This window comes from Spermophilus citellus (assembly GCF_964194105.1).
Source record: "Spermophilus citellus genome assembly, chromosome: 8".
Classification (NCBI taxonomy): Eukaryota; Metazoa; Chordata; class Mammalia; order Rodentia; family Sciuridae; genus Spermophilus; species Spermophilus citellus.
Genome location: NC_138189.1, coordinates 48,159,790 through 48,178,411, shown reverse-complemented (window position 1 = coordinate 48,178,411; position 18,622 = coordinate 48,159,790). Strand labels below are relative to the sequence as shown.

General features: G+C 34.0%; 1 protein-coding gene across 2 annotated transcripts in view; it reads right to left on the bottom strand.

The window, feature by feature from the left end:
• The window catches only part of ADGRL3 (adhesion G protein-coupled receptor L3), a 788,620-nt gene that overhangs the window by 215,622 nt on the left and 554,376 nt on the right, over window positions 1-18,622 (bottom strand). For both annotated transcript variants that reach the window (XM_081302961.1, XM_081302962.1), the window contains one exon: window positions 3,561-3,641. In XM_081302961.1, coding sequence (XP_081159087.1) covers window positions 3,561-3,641 — 81 coding nt within the window. The remainder of the gene's footprint in view (window positions 1-3,560; window positions 3,642-18,622) is intronic.

The window sequence follows — 18,622 nt, the reverse complement described above, 5'->3', positions numbered from 1 at the left end:
GGTTATGTCTGAATCCCCAACAATGTATGCCTCTGCTTGGGACTCTAATTCAGCTTCTACACCAAGTCCCACACAATCACTTTTCTTGAGTGGTTCTGCCTGTAATATAGACAGAATTTTAGAGAAGGATATTTTGCATATGAATAGTTAGGAGGCAAAATAAAGGATGCAAGAAAGAAAAATTGGAGGGACACACGACTTGGAGAACTCCAATACTTAATGAGCCCTACTAAGAATTACAATGCAATTATTTACCAATTTGCCACAAAATAACCAAAATAGTATTTCTTTCATTTCCACTTGTATAAAGTGGGAAATGTGTCTCAAAGACATGTAGAATTTATTTTCATAGTGAAATATATAACCAATCCCATTAAAATAAGTACAAAATTGTAACAAACCTGTTTTAATAATGAATGGCTAAAAAATAACACTACTTCCAGATGAAGCTATTTTTTTAAAGTCCTGATTAATGGGACATATGTCAAGAAAAATTACTATAATGGTGAATGCTGATTCAGGACCTTATTTTTATTAAGTAGTTTATAGTGAAGGCTGTGACTATTTTTCTATTTATAGTGGCAGCTCTGGTTAATTACCTTGTAATGTATTGTGACATTAATGCACTAGTAAACTATTGGAATTTACACCTCTATTCAGTAATAAAATCTGTAAATTGAAGAATGCACATAAAGTTATCACAAGCATAAATTTGTGACCAAATACCATGTATGATCACATTAAAGAACAGAATCTCTCAAATTTACTCATTAGTGGATAAGTGCCACTGAATTTATATACAACAGCTACTTTGCAATTGTAGAGAATACATTTTATTTAATGGTATTGTGTAAGTTGCTACTACATTTTCCTTATGGTTAGTAAGACATTACTGTACATATGTCAAAAAGAAATACATTATGATAAATAAATGCAGCACTAGCATATAATACATTTCCATAAAAAATTACAGTGAAAATGAGAAAAGGTAGGATGGTGACATACAGAATAAACCCAAAATGATTCATGGATTATAGAACATGAAAAGAAAGAAGGTAATGTTGTGTTAGTGTGCATGTATATACACACACATCATTCATTTTCAAAATAGAGTTGTTGTTGTTGCTTTATTTTGTGGTACTGGGAACTGAACTCAGGGGTACTCTATCACTGAGCTACATCCCCAGACCTTTTTATTTTTGAGACACAATCTTGCCTCATTTGCAGAGTTTCTCCTTGAACTTGCAATCCTCCTGTTTCAGCCTCCTGAGTAACTGAGACTAAAAGGAAGCACCACTGTGCCAAACTCAAAATAGTTTTAAAACACAATTCCATGTTTACCAATAATTACTTCATGGTCAGAAACACATTCCTAATTGCCCCATCATCGTCTGTCTGAACTGCTGGATAAGCTTCCTCTGCTAATTTCTTCGCTTATCAGATCACTATCTATAGGAACATCAGAGATGTTTTCTTTATATGAAGAACTGAAATGTTATGATGTAACACATCATTGACTTGGGGGGGAAACACCCAAAAGTACTTCATGGTTCTTTTTTTCCAAACTCCTTAGTAAAGAATACAGAAACCTTCACAGTCTTAATTACATTATTCCATTTTTTTTCCTCTGTAGAATTGCTCCCATGTTATTGTACATCCAGCATACTACCTTAGAAATACCACATAATTTCATACATCCATGTTGTGGTTCATTCTGTTTCCTTTCTGTGGGATTCCTTTTTCATCCCTGCCTCCTTTTTCTCTTAAAAAACATAAATGCATTTTTCAAAAGCTAGACTGTTAGTCATTTGGACAGAAATCACTGGATGAGTTGCCGATATGTGTCAAGCATAGACCAATGGCTGGAGAGAAATAATAATTATGGTACCCTTTGCCCTCCAGGAGCATACAGATAAGAGAGGGAAACATGCATGCTGCTCTATCAAATACAATGCCTTAGTTATAATGGAAGGAAGCACAGACAGAGGCATAGAGCTCCTCCCTTCTGAGAAACTGATAATACAGTAGTGCCTTGACAAGCTGGCAGAAATTTATTAGACAAGAGGTAAAAAGCCTGGACATAAAACATGCTAAAAAGTAATCAGATCTAATTTTTTTTTTTAATCAGGTAAGTGATACTTTCAAAAAAAAGAGAAAGTGCTGCATTAGCTAAAACCAAAAAGTGACCTTGGGATAACTGGTATTTATAAAATTTAAGGACATGTTTAAAAATCATTAGTTTTTTTGAGCCAGGTACAGTGGCACACACCTGCAATCCCTGCTGTTTTGAAGGCAGAGCAGGAGAATTTTCAAGATGGAGACCAGCTTGGGCAGTTTAGTAAGACCCTGTCTCAAAAAAATAAAAGGGCTGGGAGCATAGCTCAGAGGTAGAGTGTTCTTGGGTTCCATACCAGTACTGCAGAAAACAAACACACAAAATCTGCTTTGATCTCTTTTTATGAAACATTTTTTATGAAACATTCTGAAAACCATAGATAAGTGCTTCATTCTTTCTTTTTTTATTTCTTTCTTTATTTTATCAGAGATTGAACCCAGGACACTTAACCATTGAGCCACATCTCCAGCCCACTTTTAGTTTTTATTTTGAGACAGTCTCACTAAGTGAATAGGGCTTATTAAGTTGCTGAGGCTAGCTTTGAATTTGTGACCCTCATCCGCAGCCTCCCGAGCCTCTGGGATTACAAGCATATGATGCTGTGCCCAGCAGGATAAGTGCTTTTTTAAAAGCACAAAAAATAATTCTCAAATTGTGTTTTTCTTTGGTACTGGGGATTGAAGCCAGGGGCACTTAACCAATGAGCCACATCTCCAGACCTTTTTATTTTTTATTTTGAGATATGGCATTGTTAAATTGCTGAAGCTGGCTTTGAAATTATGGCTCTCTTTCCTCACCCTTCCAGGTTGCTGGGATTACAGGCATGCACCACCATGCCAAGCATCTCTACTTGTATTTTGAATCATTTAGTTTTAACCTTTGGATTTTCATTTTGTATGACTATTCAACAAAGCTTTAACTAAAACATCAAGTGGCACCAATTTGAAAATACATAATTTAATTTTAAAACTAAGTGATTTTAGTAATAATAAAATAACTTTTAAATGGAATCACAATAAAATGACAATTTCTAAAAATAAATGTGTCATTATGCTTTTGATCAAGATATTATAATATGAAAGATAGGATAATGGAAAAAAAGAAAATTCTTGTAAAAAAGTAATGTTATCTAGTGATCTCAACTTGTCCACCATTAGTTGAATAACTATAGATCCCTGTTTTATGAAGCTGCTGTATTCTGGTTATATTTTGGCTTACAAGTATTCCCCAGAACAATAGCTCACACTTTCAAATATAAGAAAGACTCTCTGTTCCCAGACTACTCACACACTTTATTTTTTAATCCCTGCTTTTTAAACAATCACTGCAGTACAAAATACATATTTACAACTAACTGTCTTTAATTACTGAACCTCATCAAAGAATGTTGATCACTGATGAAACTACTGTTTCTTTTTTTTTTTTTTTATACGGAAGAACTCACCTCTAATAGGGGGTCTTTCCAGCTCAGAGTCAAGGTGAATTGGTGGAGAGATATAGGAAACCTGTCCATGATGTGCTTGTCCTGTGGACACAAAAGGAAATGTTAAGACATAGAAGCTCTGTCTTATTACGCCTTTTGTTCTTATGATGTCATATTTTCTTTTTTTATAGGTTGTTCAAAACATTACATAGCTCTTGACATATCATATTTCATACTTTAGATTCAAGCGGATTATGAACTCCCATTTTTACCCCAAATACAGATTGCAGAATCACATCGGTTACACATCCACATTTTTACATAATGCCATATTAGTAACTATTGTATTCTGCTACCTTTCCTATCCTCTACTATCCCCCTCCCCTCCCCTCTCCTCCCATCTTCTCTCTCTACCCCATCTGCTGTAATTTAATTATCTCCCTTGTTTTTTTTTTCCCTTTCCCCTCACAACCTCTTATATGTAATTTTGTATAACAATGAGGGTCTCCTTCCATTTCCATGCAATTTCCCTTTTCTCTCCCTTTCCCTCCCACCTCATGTCTCTGTTTAATGTTAATCTTTTCCTCTTGCTTTTCCTCCCTGCTCTGTTCTTAGTTGCTCTCATTATATCAAATAAGACATTTGGTATTTGTTTTTTAGGGATTGGCTAGCTTCACTTAGCATAATCTGCTCTAATGCCATCCATTTCCCTGCAAATTCCATGATTTTGTCATTTTTTAGTGCTGCGTAATACTCCATGGTGTATAAATGCCAGATTTTTTTAATCCATTCATCTATTGAAGGGCATCTAGGTTGGTTCCACAGTCTAGCTATTGTGAATTGTGCTGCTATGAACATCGATGTGGCAGTATCCCTGTAGTACGCTCTTTTAAGGTCTTCAGGGAATAGTCCGAGAAGGGCAATAGCTGGGTCAAATGGTGGTTCCATTCCCAGCTTTCCCAGGAATCTCCATACTGCTTTCCAAATTGGCCGCACCAATTTGCAGTCCCACCAGCATATTTTCTAGCTCTACATTGAATTAGTATTCACTTCAGAGTTTAGACAAATCTTCCCAAACATAAATATAGAATAAATCATCCAAACATCACCCAAATAAATTGTTGCTTCAACAAGTCTTCCTCTCCTTTTATTTAAATTATAAATGTATTATGCAGTGATACTTTAAAAACGAGTTATAAGAAAAATGAAATGGAAAAACTTCAAAGACATAAAAAATTCAAGTTCCCATTTTTTATTGCTAGATTAAACAGATATTAAGTGCTCTGTCAACCTGCTTTCAATATTTGTACTCATTTTATTGCAGAGAAGTAATAAACAATTTGCAAACTGGCACTCAACATACAGATGACACTTTGAGTAACAATTATTTAGACCACTTGACAGCACTGATTAACTTATATTTTACCTTGAGGATTTTCTTCCATTATTTGAATAGATAAAACATTCCTACCTGCTTATTGTATTTGATGGAAAAACAAGAAGGAGTCATAATTTAAAAAGCAAATAGCTGGATTTATTCTCTATTTCTAATAAAGCATTCTATCTGCTCACATACTTAAGTGTAATATGCTTTTTGTCTTATGAGTTTAAGTGCTAGTTGATTTGGAAGTCAAAATGGTGATTTTAAAAAACTGTTAGCATTTTCAAGACCACTCTGGACAACACAGTGAGGCCCTGTCTTAGGGGGGAAAAAAAGCTAGCTTAAATACAATTTTTTTCTAATACTCATAGTAACTATAGTTTATATTGATGATGCAGCAAACCATTAGGATTTTGAGGCAAGGAAGCATAATTACAGAGTCAGTTCATTTTCTAAAGCTGCTTTATGTAAAAAAAGGTTTGGGTAGAAGTGAAGAATCCACCACTTCCTTTCTACATGGGAATATGCAGTTATATTTCTCACATTTACTATAGCAATTTACAGGGTTGTTAATCTCTTTTCCTAAACAAGGAAAGTTAATGATACATAGATTATGATAACAGTTAGAGTAACCTTCCCGTTTCAAGTAATATTCGACTTGTAATAAACTCTGCTGATTCCTCTTATGAGGCACATTTCAAATAATTAATATGGCTCCCTGTTGATAGTAGCTGCTCTTGCTCCCAGAATTTTCCCAGCTAACAGCAGAGACAGTAGAGAAGCTGTCATATACACAGTCCCTCATAATGGTAACAAAGAATATTGCACATCCACTAACCATGTTTCAGTGGAATACTAAAGCACTATTATAAAAGGAACAAGTTACCAATTGTGCACTGTTAGCAGTCTATGTTTAATACCGCTTATTAAAAACTTCAGATTATCTTTATTATAAAACCACCTGTTTAGCTAGACTACACACTTGGCTGCAAAGACATTGCTATTTTTAAGGTCCTGAATCATTACATATGAATTGATTTGAAACTCTGTGGTTCCTTATAAACAGAAATAATATATATCTTTCACTTTATATTGGCTTGAAACAGCATCACATATAAAAATATTAATTTCATGTCTACAGGCATAGAGCCTTCAAAATATGACAATAATTACAAAACATCTCTTTTATTCAACCACTATCACTATGAGGATCATGTACTTTGCTAATATATACATAATGTTAAATTTTAAAAAAAGCAGAGAAGATTAAGTGTCTTGCTCAGGCACATGCAACCAATAAAAAGCAAGTCCACAGGGTTTTGACTACAAATCTGGTGTTTTAATTTATATCATAATACTTTTCTCAAAGAAAATCTCATTGTACTAAACCTTGGAAAAATCATATATACAGAATTTAGTGATGAAACTCTGTCAAGTAAGAGCTTTTGGAACTATCTCCCTTACTCTGGCTGAAGTAAGCAGTTCAGTTAAATGCCACATTTGCTTCTCTTCTGGGGATGAGCAAAGAGCTTCAAGGGTGCTCAACACAGATACTGTAGGTAGCACACAATCAAACAGATATGTATATTTCCCAGATGGGCGAGAGGGATAGCAAACAGGCAAGGGAATGAGGTTATGGATAGTCAAGACCTGAAGCCGGTTTTCTAAAATCTTTATTCTCTTTTCAAGGAGAAATCTAGATGACCACAAGATGTGGTGTGTCAAGGAAAGCCAAAGTGGTTGGAATGGACAGAGACTTAAGGATTAGAGGAAGGCCGGAAAGACAGCAATAGTTTTAAATTTGTTGATAAGAGAGTTCTGATCCACAGAATAAAAGCTATTGAAGATTTTCATTTTACTTTATGTCAGGGGCACTCAGTTTTTTATCCACAAAGTACTTAATTATTAATAGAGACTATTCTAATCTGTGGCTAACTAAGGAAATGCTTCCTAGAGAAGCAGTCATTCTTCATCAGGAGGTACACATCAGAACATGGGGAGAGGGCTGTGTATAGTGAGAAGACTCCATTCCCTCTGCAAGCTCCATTTGACTCCTTAAGAATTACTGTAAACAAATAGTAATTATGACAAAATCATAAATAAATTCCATAAGCATTTATCTTAGATGTGATGGTGAATAATTTCAACTAAAAATATGATCAGGACTAGGGATGTAATGGTGAATAATTTAAACTAAAAATGTGATCAGGACTGGGGATGCAGCTCAGTGACAGAATGATTGCCTAGCATGTATGAGGCCTTGGGTTCAACCCACAGCAATGAAATGTTAAAAAAAAAATAGCAATCAGTTCAAAAGGAACTTCAGGAGGTAAAAAGAATGACAAACATACTGTTTTAAAAGATTTCACTAGAATACTCTCACATAGAGGACACATTTACTCTTGTTCATCATTTTCTTCTCCTGACCCTGTTGTCATAGTAGCTTGCCCAGTACTTGTATCCGTAGCTTTATATATTCAAACATGTAACATGCTACATCTGTTATTGCTCTTACTGTTCAAATATTAAAAGTACATTTTCTGTCCATTTTCCTCTAGAATTTATTCCATTTTTCCTGATTTTTAAAAACAACAATGAATCATATTGAGATTTTGATTAGAATTACATTGATTCTAGGGCTGGGAATATATAGCTCAGTGGTAGAATACTTATGTGGCATGTATGAGATCATGAGTTCAATCCCCACCGCCACAAAAACAATACAAAACTCACATTAGCTTTATAAATTAATTTGGAAAATAACATTAAAAATTTATGACCTTGATATTTTAAAAAAACATATTACTGTGTAAATTATTTTTAGCAAACAGAAATTAGTTTTGAAGCTTTCTATATGTAGAATATAGAAATATTTTTATTAATTTTAAGTATTTGAATGTCCCTCTTTATGAATAAAATTTTAAAACTTTCTTGATAACTTTCATGAAAAAAAATATTTTGTGGGAAGTCCTGGAGTTTGTCATTTCTTTGGTTCATAGTGGGTGGGTCCATTCATTAAAAATTCTTGATAGTTTTTGCTAAAATTATTAATTATTCACTCTGACCTTCCTAGCTCTATGAAGCTAGCTGAGAATGCACTGAAAATAATATTTTAATCGTTTTCTATCGTATTTTTGTTTCTTGCACAAATATACTTCCAAATTAAGATTCATCTTATGAATCTTTTAGCATTTAAATCTTTTGTGCTGTAGAATTTCAATTTTAAAGGTTAACTTCAATGGTTATGCAATTTAGAAGACTGAGTTTCCTGGTGCTGCTGATTCAGCTGCCATTTTAATTTTAGTTCCTATGAAGTACATAAAAAAACAAACATCATTAATGACAAGTTTCATAAAATAATTAAAAAGGAAAAGAAAAGAAATAAAAGCTTCATTCTCATAGCTGAGGAACCTAGAAGATGAAGGGGACCAGAATATTCTACCCTATTATGTACCACTTTGGGATAAGGATTACATTGAGCTGAAGGCAACTGAGAATGAACATTTTTCAGAAGAGTTCTCTGCCCTCTGCTCAGCTGTCAAAAATCAAGGTATGAATTTCCCTTTGATGAAGTGTCCCTCCCCAGACACCCTAGTACCTGAAAAGAAGAATGACCCTTATTGAAGATGGGAGCCAGAAGCAAGATGATTTTATATAAACACAGCCCACAAAAATTGTCCTTATCTTCCATTAGTTCCATCTATTTTCTAGTCAATTCCTTAAGATTTATTGTTCCTCAAAGCCCAAATTCTCTTTGCTTTGTTAAAAAACATATAAATTGATGAATGTAACCACTTATTTGAATTTCACTTCTTTCTGTGAACTTCCATGTGTATAAATGTTGATAAAAATTGCATGACTTTTATCTTGTTAATCTGTCTTTTGTTGGTTTAATTCTCAAACCTCCAAACACTTACGCTGAGAGAGTAGGGGAAGAGGTTTCTCTAGAAAACACAAAATCAGTGGCAATAGAAAAAAAAATAGCAGTTAACTTCTGAGTTAGACTTTATTCATATTTACTCTAGGAAAAAGGACACATTTGCATGAATATACATATATATGTATATTTATACACATACATATACATGTATCTACATTAATATATAATTTATATACCTTAAAATCCAGTCATTCATATATACAATTCAGTGATTTTTAGTATATTCATAGTGGTGAAATAAAACAGCACAATTAATTTTAGAATATATTCATCACTACAAAAAGAAATACCAAGTCCATTAGCTGTCACTCCCTGCTTCTTTTCACTCTATCAATGTTCTAGGCAACTGCTCATCTACTTCCTGTCTCTATAGATTTGCCTATTCTGAACATTTCATATGAAATTATATAGTATGTCATCTTTTATGATCAGGACTTTTTATTCAATGTATTTGTTCAAAACTTATCCATTTTTGAAGGATAAATCTTTCTTTTTGTTGCCAAATGATATTCCATTATATAATCAGCTCATGTTTTATTCATCCAGTTAACAACTGATGAGCATTTGGCATAATTTTCACTTTTGGGCTGTTATAGCAACACTACTAAGACCTTTCACGTTCACGTTTTAGTATGCATTTCTCTTGGATGTATACCCCAAAATGGAATTACTGCATCATATAGTAATTGCATATGTATACTTTTTTTTTTTTTTGGTACTGGGTTTTGAACTGGAGGCACTTAATCACTGAGTCACATCCACAGCCCTTTTTTATTTTTTATCTTGAGACAGGGTCTCACTAAGTTTCTTAGGGCCTTGCTAATTTACTGAGGCTGGCTTTGAACTTGCGATCCTCCTCCTCAGTCTCTTGAATCACTGGGATTACAGTCATGCAGTACCTATTGACCCTGGCTACATGTGTATACTTTAGAGGCTCTATCAGGTTGATCTCAAAAGAAGCTGTACCATTTTACTTTTCACATCGATGGGTAAAGTCTCGATTATTATGGAGATGCTTTTCAGATTCTTTCTTTTTGACCTAAGATGGTAGAATACTAAAGTCTTGGTTGATCAGATTTTGAAATAATTAATATTAAGTTGACTGATAATCTGCAAAAGAAACTATCTCCCCAACTATAGAAATATAAAGCAGATAATGTGGCCTGGGGTTGTATAGTTCAACTATAGTGAGAAGGTAAAAGCAGAGAATAATCTAGCAAATAGAAGGAAAAAAAAAAAGAGCAACTTGTGTTCTGAAATGAAAATGTGAACTATTCAGTGCCAGGTACGCCAAAGAGGTAGAAATTGCAAGGGTCTGGTCAACAGAGCCTAGTAGCAAAATCCAAAGGCTATTATGGATTCCAAAAAAGCCATTATTCTTCTATCTTCAATCTCTTTTTCAACTTTCATTTAATTTCTATTTCATTGAAGAACCATGTGCAATTTCTACTAAAGTTCAAATATAGGAAGGATTTGACCAGCATTTGGTAGAGGAAAAGGCTTTTCTCTCTTTCTACTGTCAATACTTCACCTGCACATCTGAGCACAGAAATACATTTATAGAACCACAGAATTTGGAAGGAGAAAGACATTTGATAGCTTGTAGTCTGAAACCCACATTTTAAAATGAGGAGGCTGACATTTTGAGAAGCTGAAGGCTTTTTTTGAAAGTCAAGTCAAGGTGGTGGTTGTTAAGAGTGGTGTCAGAAACAGTGAGAAAGAGGATGCTTTATAGCCAGCCTGCAGCCGCCTCCCTCTGAAGCCTCTCAGGAAAAGACATTATTTTCTAGGTATATAAGCTGTGATCTTTCAGGTGTGTTGAGACAATAAAAATGTTGGGAGCTATTTATTTGGGAAAATAAGTATTTGTTTTCTTTATAAAGCCATGTCTACAAAGTAAAGGCAATTTAACCTGCAGGTAAGATCATGAGCTGGAAGCAGGACTTCCTATGCTGGTATGAAGATCTTGACATTAGCCATTTAACCCAGCAAAGTAAGTATCAAGTTCCTCAACTTCTATGTGCCGCAATTTCCTCATTTGTATCATGGAATTATAAAAGCACTGACTTCATAGGGTTGGCACAAGCATTAAGTGGATTAATATGTACATATGGAGTGATTAGAACAGTGTTTGGTGCATAGTACTTGGTAATTTTTATCTGTTTTAATTACAGATTCATTCTTCCATTAATTACTTAATCTGCCACAGGTGCCTTTCTCAGTGGTTTGCACTCACCACAAACCAAAATAAAAGTGATAAACCATATCCTTTTGTAGAGGGAGACAGAAAAAGAACAATACACAAAATTACACCAACTACATTATGTGTTTGAGATACTAAGGGCAATGGAAAGGACTTAGAATGAATTAGAGGGGACCTGGAGTGGAATGGACAGGTTGCCATTTTTTCACAGTGTGCTCAGGAAAGGCCTAGTTTAATTTCTATGAACAGTACTTGGAGAGTTCACCAGATGACAAGAGATAGTATCTGACTTTGATAATAAACTCTAAAAAGATAAAAAGAAAGATAAGGGCTCAAATCTAATTTTATTTTAATCACCTAGTTTTAGTTTTCTATTTATTTTGTGCTGCTGGGGATCAAACCCAGGACCTTATGTATGGTAGGTGGGTTATTCAGCGTTTTATCACTGGGACAGATACCTGTGAAAAATCAATTTATAAGGAGGAAAGGTTTATTTTTGCTCACAGTTTCAGAGGTTTCATTCCACGGTCACATGACCCTCTTGCTTTTGGCTTGTGGCAAGGCAATACATTATAACTAGGAGCAAGGGACAGTCAGGAAGTGAGGGAGAGAGAGAGGGGCCAGCATCCAAAGACTCCCCTCAAGCGCATGTCCCAAATGGTAGGAATGCCTTCCATTAAGTCCTACCTCCGATGTGTTCCACTGCCACTTAATATCCCTACAGAGTACTGACCAGGCCTTTAGTATATGGGCCTTTGGGGGATGTTTCAGATCCAAACCATAATATTGGCCTCGTGCTCTACTATTGAATAATACCTCCAGCCCTCAAATCTAAACTTAATAATGAAGACAAAGGGTTAAATATACTGGTTTTATATACTTTTTCCTAACCCATTTAATTTATTTCAAATTCTATTCCTATCCATCAGAATATTAATAACATCAACACTGACCATTGGTTAAAAAGACACGATAAAATACAAGATTATACAATTGGGAAAATGAACATAACTTCCTTATTAAAATAAAAACACATTTAGTATCATAAAATATCCATTGGCTTCTTCAGTTGCACCATTTTCAACTAAATTTTTCTTCATTTCAATATAGTGTTATAAACAAGTTTAATGGTTTACAGCCCTCCAGATACATTCATGCCTCTTTTTTTTTTTGGTTGTTGTTGTTTGTTTGCTTTAAATTTTCCAACTGCTGATCTTGATTATTTTGCTGTAGAGATATGACACTTTCCCCCTTTAAAGACAATAAAGGAAATGCCACATTTTTGCTCCTGGGGTTTTTAGTAATGTTATCATTTTGTTTTTACAAACTTTAGGATGATAGTACATTATGTCTCTGTGTTCTACTACAATAATGATACCAGGTGGGAATAAGGGAATTTATTCTAAGGTGTATTTAAGAATGGCATATGGAATTTTTCTGAAAGTAGCTAAACCTCCTAAAAAAAGTTTACTTTATTGTTGAAGATCATCTCTGCTTCTGATAAAACAAAATACCAGAGGTCAATGTGTTGTTTGGGCTTGTGGAAAATCAAGCATGCCTAGCATTATAACTGCTTATTTTTTTGTCATCAAATCCCACTCTAACTATAACCATCTGGCATTTATAAAGTCAGCTTTTCAGGTGACAATATAATCACAAATCAAAAGTAATCATCAAAGAAAAGACTTGTAAAGTTGCCAATTGGATTTTTTCCCATCCACTTCATCATATTAATCACATATTTTTAGTGAATCTAGAAAAACACAAGGTACCACAGAAACAACTACATGCTTGACTTATCCAGGAAATAAGTCATTGATGGAGGGGCAAAGGGCACTGATGGACTTCTCCTTGCTGGGTATCTCTGTATCTCTTTCCACACAGAAAACAAATGATAACTTGTGATAAGTGTGTGCATGTGTGCATATCATTCAGCAAATATTTCTCCACTGCACAGTCCTACTCTGCGGCCAGTATTAAGGATTCCATGAGAACAAGATAAACATCATCTGTCCACTGACAGACTTGGGTCTAGATGCAGGACTAAGCAATCATAGCATATTAGAGGTGGGGGAGAAGAGCACAAGGAGGGCACCTAAATGATGTGAGGGAATGAGGGCAAAGGGGAGGTCTGCAGGAAGGGCAAGTGGGGGTCTAGTGGAAACCATGGTAGGGTGCGGTGAGGCAGAAGGAACGTTAGGGGTGAATGGAGCTTAGAAAGGAGATGATTACAGAATTGCAAACTATTTTAATCATGTACTAAAAAGGACCAAATTAAGAATGTGTTCCTCTCATCCAGCTTCAGCAATGGTTAATTAAGGGCCTATATGGTTTCATTTCTTTCCTCCCATGCCCCCACACCAGAATATTTTCAACTAAATAAACATCATATAATGTCATCTAAAAATTATTCAAGTATGTATCTATCACATAACATAAAGGTTTAAAAATGACCATAATAGCCTTACGATATCTAAAAATTAAGAAGATACATTATGAAAATTGTATCCAATGTGAAATTCAATGAAGTAATTGTTGGGGGAAAAAAAATCAACAAATCTGAAAGACACAGAAGTCGCCCAGTTTGCCAAACATCACATTGGTCCTCGTGTTGAAATTGCAGTGGAATAAGGAATATTTTTTTAAAATTATGATGAATTTCAGGTGCTCAAAGATATAGAGAAGAATCTACTTTATAAAACCACACAAACACTTTTCTTTCTTTCACAAGCATGAAAAATGGACTAAGTGGTTAAATGATGAATACTGAATTTTAGTAGCACCATTTAAAAAATATTTCATGAAGTCTCAAAAACCAATTGTAGCAAATATTACAACAAAAAGCTGGAAATAGAACTGCAAACTGGCAAAGAAATCAGAATACTTCCCTGAAACTCTGGTTTTCACTTTGTAGTTCTTATAAACAGGAACGAACACATTAGAAAACTGTGAGTCATTTAATGAAAATGATTATTTTTCTAAAAGCCTAATACTAAGAAGCACTATGTAAAATAGATGTTATTTCCCATTAACAACAAAACAAAACAACTAAAGCTCCTAAAGGTTGAGAACATTGTCAAAAGTTATACAATAGTGTATAAGGAAATCAGATTGCAAATCCGGGGACCATGTGCTTACTTTACAACCCATTGCTCCACATTTTATACAAATACTTACTTTCGGGGCTGGGAAAATGGTTCAGTGGCATATTATTTACCTGGGATCAATTCTCAGCATCAAAGAAAATAAAAAATAAAATACCCAGAAGAGGCAAATATGCTATAATTTCTGAAACATTAAAAAAAATTCAGTTCTCATTTCCAGGCTGCCTAAAATTAAGGGTTTACATTACTTAAAGACTAAATTATAGAACCCATGGAATTCTAAATGTAACTTTTTCTCAGACAATGAGCAGAACATCATATTCTACTCACAAGAGAACAGGTATATTAGCCATCTCTTGGCATTGTTTTTAAAATTTTTGAAGGAGGGCTTAAACTTTAGGGTTTGCTAATGAAGAACCACTTTTTCCTTTGGAAAAAGGACCTTTAAAATGACTCCATCCATAATCCACACTCCCACAACAATTCTATTTCTTATCAGTAAGTCACTTAGTTCATAATTTGTATACAGATGAGTGAGAAAAAATATTTTACTATGGAAGAGGTCAATATTTGGGCCTTTTGCATTGTGGGCACTAGTGTTTAGTATAGGAAGCTGTGACAAAAAAATGCCAAAATTTAGGTAACAGGAAAAAATTAATCAGTAGAACTATGCTATGAGCATGGAGATGAGGGTCAATGATTCCATTTTTTTTCCAAATAATACAGAAATACAAAAGGCCATTCCCACATTTTGTTTAAAATAGAGTAATTCTGATTTAAGAATTAAAGCTACCTTACATATTTTGCTTATACCTTATGCTAGGCAGAATAACGGTTTTCCAAAGAAGTCTTTTATAACCCCTGGAATTTACACATCTATTACATTATATAACAGAAGGCATTTTTGCAGATGTGAGTAAGATTAAGAGCAGGAGATTGTGCTATGAAATCACATGAGACCTTTAGAGTAGAAGTGGGAGGACAGGGACATGAAAGCCACTGCTGGCTTTGAAGATGGAGAAAGGAAGCCACAACCAAGGAAAGGTGGCTGCTTCTAGAAATTGAAAAAGACAAGGAAATACGTACATCCCAGAATTTACAGAAAAATTTGATTTTTAGCCTAATGAGACCATTGTCAAGCATATGTCTTGGAGAATTGTAAGACAATAATATAAATTTATATTATTTAAGCCCCTAAGAGTAATATGTTATTAGTGATAAAAAAATAATATATAACTTGATAACTGATTGTTTTGAATCTATAAAAGCCTATTATTAAATTATTTAAATAGTTATAACAGGTATATGGGACATATTTAACTGGGACAAAATGAAAGCATCTCACCAACATCATATTTCTCCTCCCACCAGGCAATTTCTTTTACTAGTATCATTAAAATCTTTCTGGAGTTATTTTATGCCCTCATAACATACACACACACACACACACACACACACACACACACACTTATTTCAATTGTTGTCATATTAGAACTTAACTGATATTCTGCATTGTATCAAGCCTGCTTTAAATGTTAATTGTAGAACTTCAACTATTTAACCACTATAATACAGATCCCTGCATTACATTATTAAGAATGTATCATGACCCAAATTGTCACCAGTGGCCCAGTTAACTTGACACTCTTTTAATTAAAATTAGGGAACATTTTATAATGATGACTGCAACAAAATTATAAATATAAAATACAATGATATATAATGAGATGCTTAATTAGACAAAGCAAAAAATGAAAGAGATGGAATAGTCTCTTGAGAATTCATTTGGACAAACAACTTTAGTTTATAGAAAAGGAAACAGGCCTAGGCAAGTGATGAGAAACCCTAAGTTCACCCTCTGGTGAAAGGAAGAAAATTATGTTACTAGTCTTATGACTTTTGTTTATGTGCTCATTCCTCTACATTCCTCTTTTTCTTTTTATGATAACAAATATTTATATAAAGTTTAGAAAATTGATTGACTAATCAATTTTAAAAATGTTACAATATGTGAATTAAGGTTTTTTTATGAAAGAAATATTTAGAGTCAATGTACCTGTTTTGAAATAATCTATTCACAGACTTACTACGAGATTGGAACTAATAGTGAACACAGGAGTACCAGCATCTAGCATGGAAGATTAAATAAATGTGTGTTTCTTTACCCTTGCTGTCCCTTTATCAAATATTTCCTTTTGGGTTGTTGCAATGCTGTTTTTGTGCATTTTGACATCTTAACATTAGTGAAAATTTCAGTAAACAAACAAAAAGGAAAAATAAGCAATGTAAGTTTAAAAAAATTAAATAATTTAATTTTTGTTGTTGTTAATGGACCTTATTTACTTATTTGTATGTGGTCCTGAGAATAAAACCCAATGCCTCATACATGATAGGCAACTGCTCTGCCACTAAGCCACAACCCCCGCACCTAAAGTTTGTTTAATAATTAATTTATAGAGGAACACAATTGAGAAAAAAAATTTTGGATTAAGTTCTAATCAATCTTCCTTTCTTGTTTGTACCAGGAATTGATCTCAGCGCTTTGCCCATGCTAGGCAAGTATTCTAACACTAGCCATTCCCATGCCCATTTTTAAATTTTATTTTGAGACTAGGGCCAACTACTTTGCTTAGGTTGGCCTTGATCTTCTGACCCTCCTTCCTCAGGATCTTGAGTAGCTAGGATTTTCAGGTATGTGTCATCATATTGTGGAATCTTGAATGTTGTTATGTTCTTCTGACATACAGAATTTGTATAATGAGATATTAAAATCTAGGCATGATTAGCTGACAATTCAAATTTTCTGAAATGTAACATTTTTGTTTCTAGATAATATTCAGATATTTCACAGTGTTTTAAGAATGACATAACATTCAGCATAGGCCTGTGAGATTGAAGTATTTTTTATCTTCTTGATGATATAGGTCTGTTCAAGAATAAACCACTCACAAATTGTAAATTATTTGTAAATCATCTCATCATATTTTATCCTGTATCTTATAAAGACTGAGCATAAGAATAATTCAACACAAAAAAATGGCAAAGAAAAAATCCATGAATGAGTTATCATTAGTCCCTATGCTTTCTCAATCATTCATCTGGACAATATTTAATGAGTGCTCCTGTATGATTGATGCCAAGTTTTGGAGATACATTGGTGAACTCTTAACTTTAGGAACTTATAATCAGAGAAATAAAACTATGAACTTTAACTTGGAAATGCATTTGTAAAGAGGGCACAATAAGTACGTGCGTGACTCAGAGTAGGTGTTCAAAAATGTTTATCATTGTTATTACTTGTCTATAAGAAAGCAAAAAATAACTGTCATAACTGAGAAGTAAAGACTCTTGGTTTACTCAGGAAATGCTGAAAGAGGAATGAACACAAGTGAATACTGTCAATCTGTAAGTCAAATTTATTTGTAATATTCACTCTCATACTTCTCTTGTGTATTTTTTTTAACTCAACAGTGAAATCTACAGAACACTGAAGAAAGAAACTAAAGACCTCAGAAGTTGAAAAGACCACCCATGTTCATGGATAGTCAAAATTAATATTGTTAAAATGGATGAAATTGAAGAAGCCATCAAAAGACTACCAACCAAGAAAAGCCCAGGACCGGATGGGTATACAGCGGAGTTTTACAAAACCTTTAAAGAAGAATTAATACCAATACTTTTCAAGTTATTTCAGGAAATAGAAAAAGAGGGAGCTCTTCCAAATTCATTCTATGAGGCCAACATCACCCTGATTCCGAAACCAGACAAAGACACCTCAAAGAAAGAAAACTACAGACCAATATCTCTAATGAACCTAGATGCAAAAATCCTCAATAAAATTCTGGCGAATCGAATACAAAAACACATCAAAAAAACTGTGCACCATGATCAAGTAGGATCCATCCCTGGGATGCAAGGCTGGTTCAATATACGGAAATCAATAAATGTTATTCACCACATCAATAGACTTAAAGATAAGAACCATATGATCATCTCGATAGACGCAGAGAAAGCATTTGACAAAGTACAGCATCCCTTTATGTTCAAAACATTAGAAAAACTAGGGATAACAGGAACTTACCTTGACATTGTAAAAGCTATCTATGCTAAGCCTCAGGCTAGCATCATTCTGAATGGACAAAAGTTGAAGGCATTCCCTCTAAAATCCGGAACAAGACAGGGATGCCCTCTATCACCACTTCTATTCAATATAGTCCTCGAAACACTGGCCAGAGCAATTAGACAGACGAAAGAAATTAAAGGCATAAAAATAGGAAAAGAAGAACTTAAATTATCACTATTTGCAGATGACATGATTCTATACCTAGAAGACCCAAAAGGGTCTACAAAGAAACTACTAGAACTAATAAATGAATTCAGCAAAGTGGCAGGATATAAAATCAACATGCATAAATCAAAGGCATTTCTGTATATCAGCGACAAAACTTCTGAAAC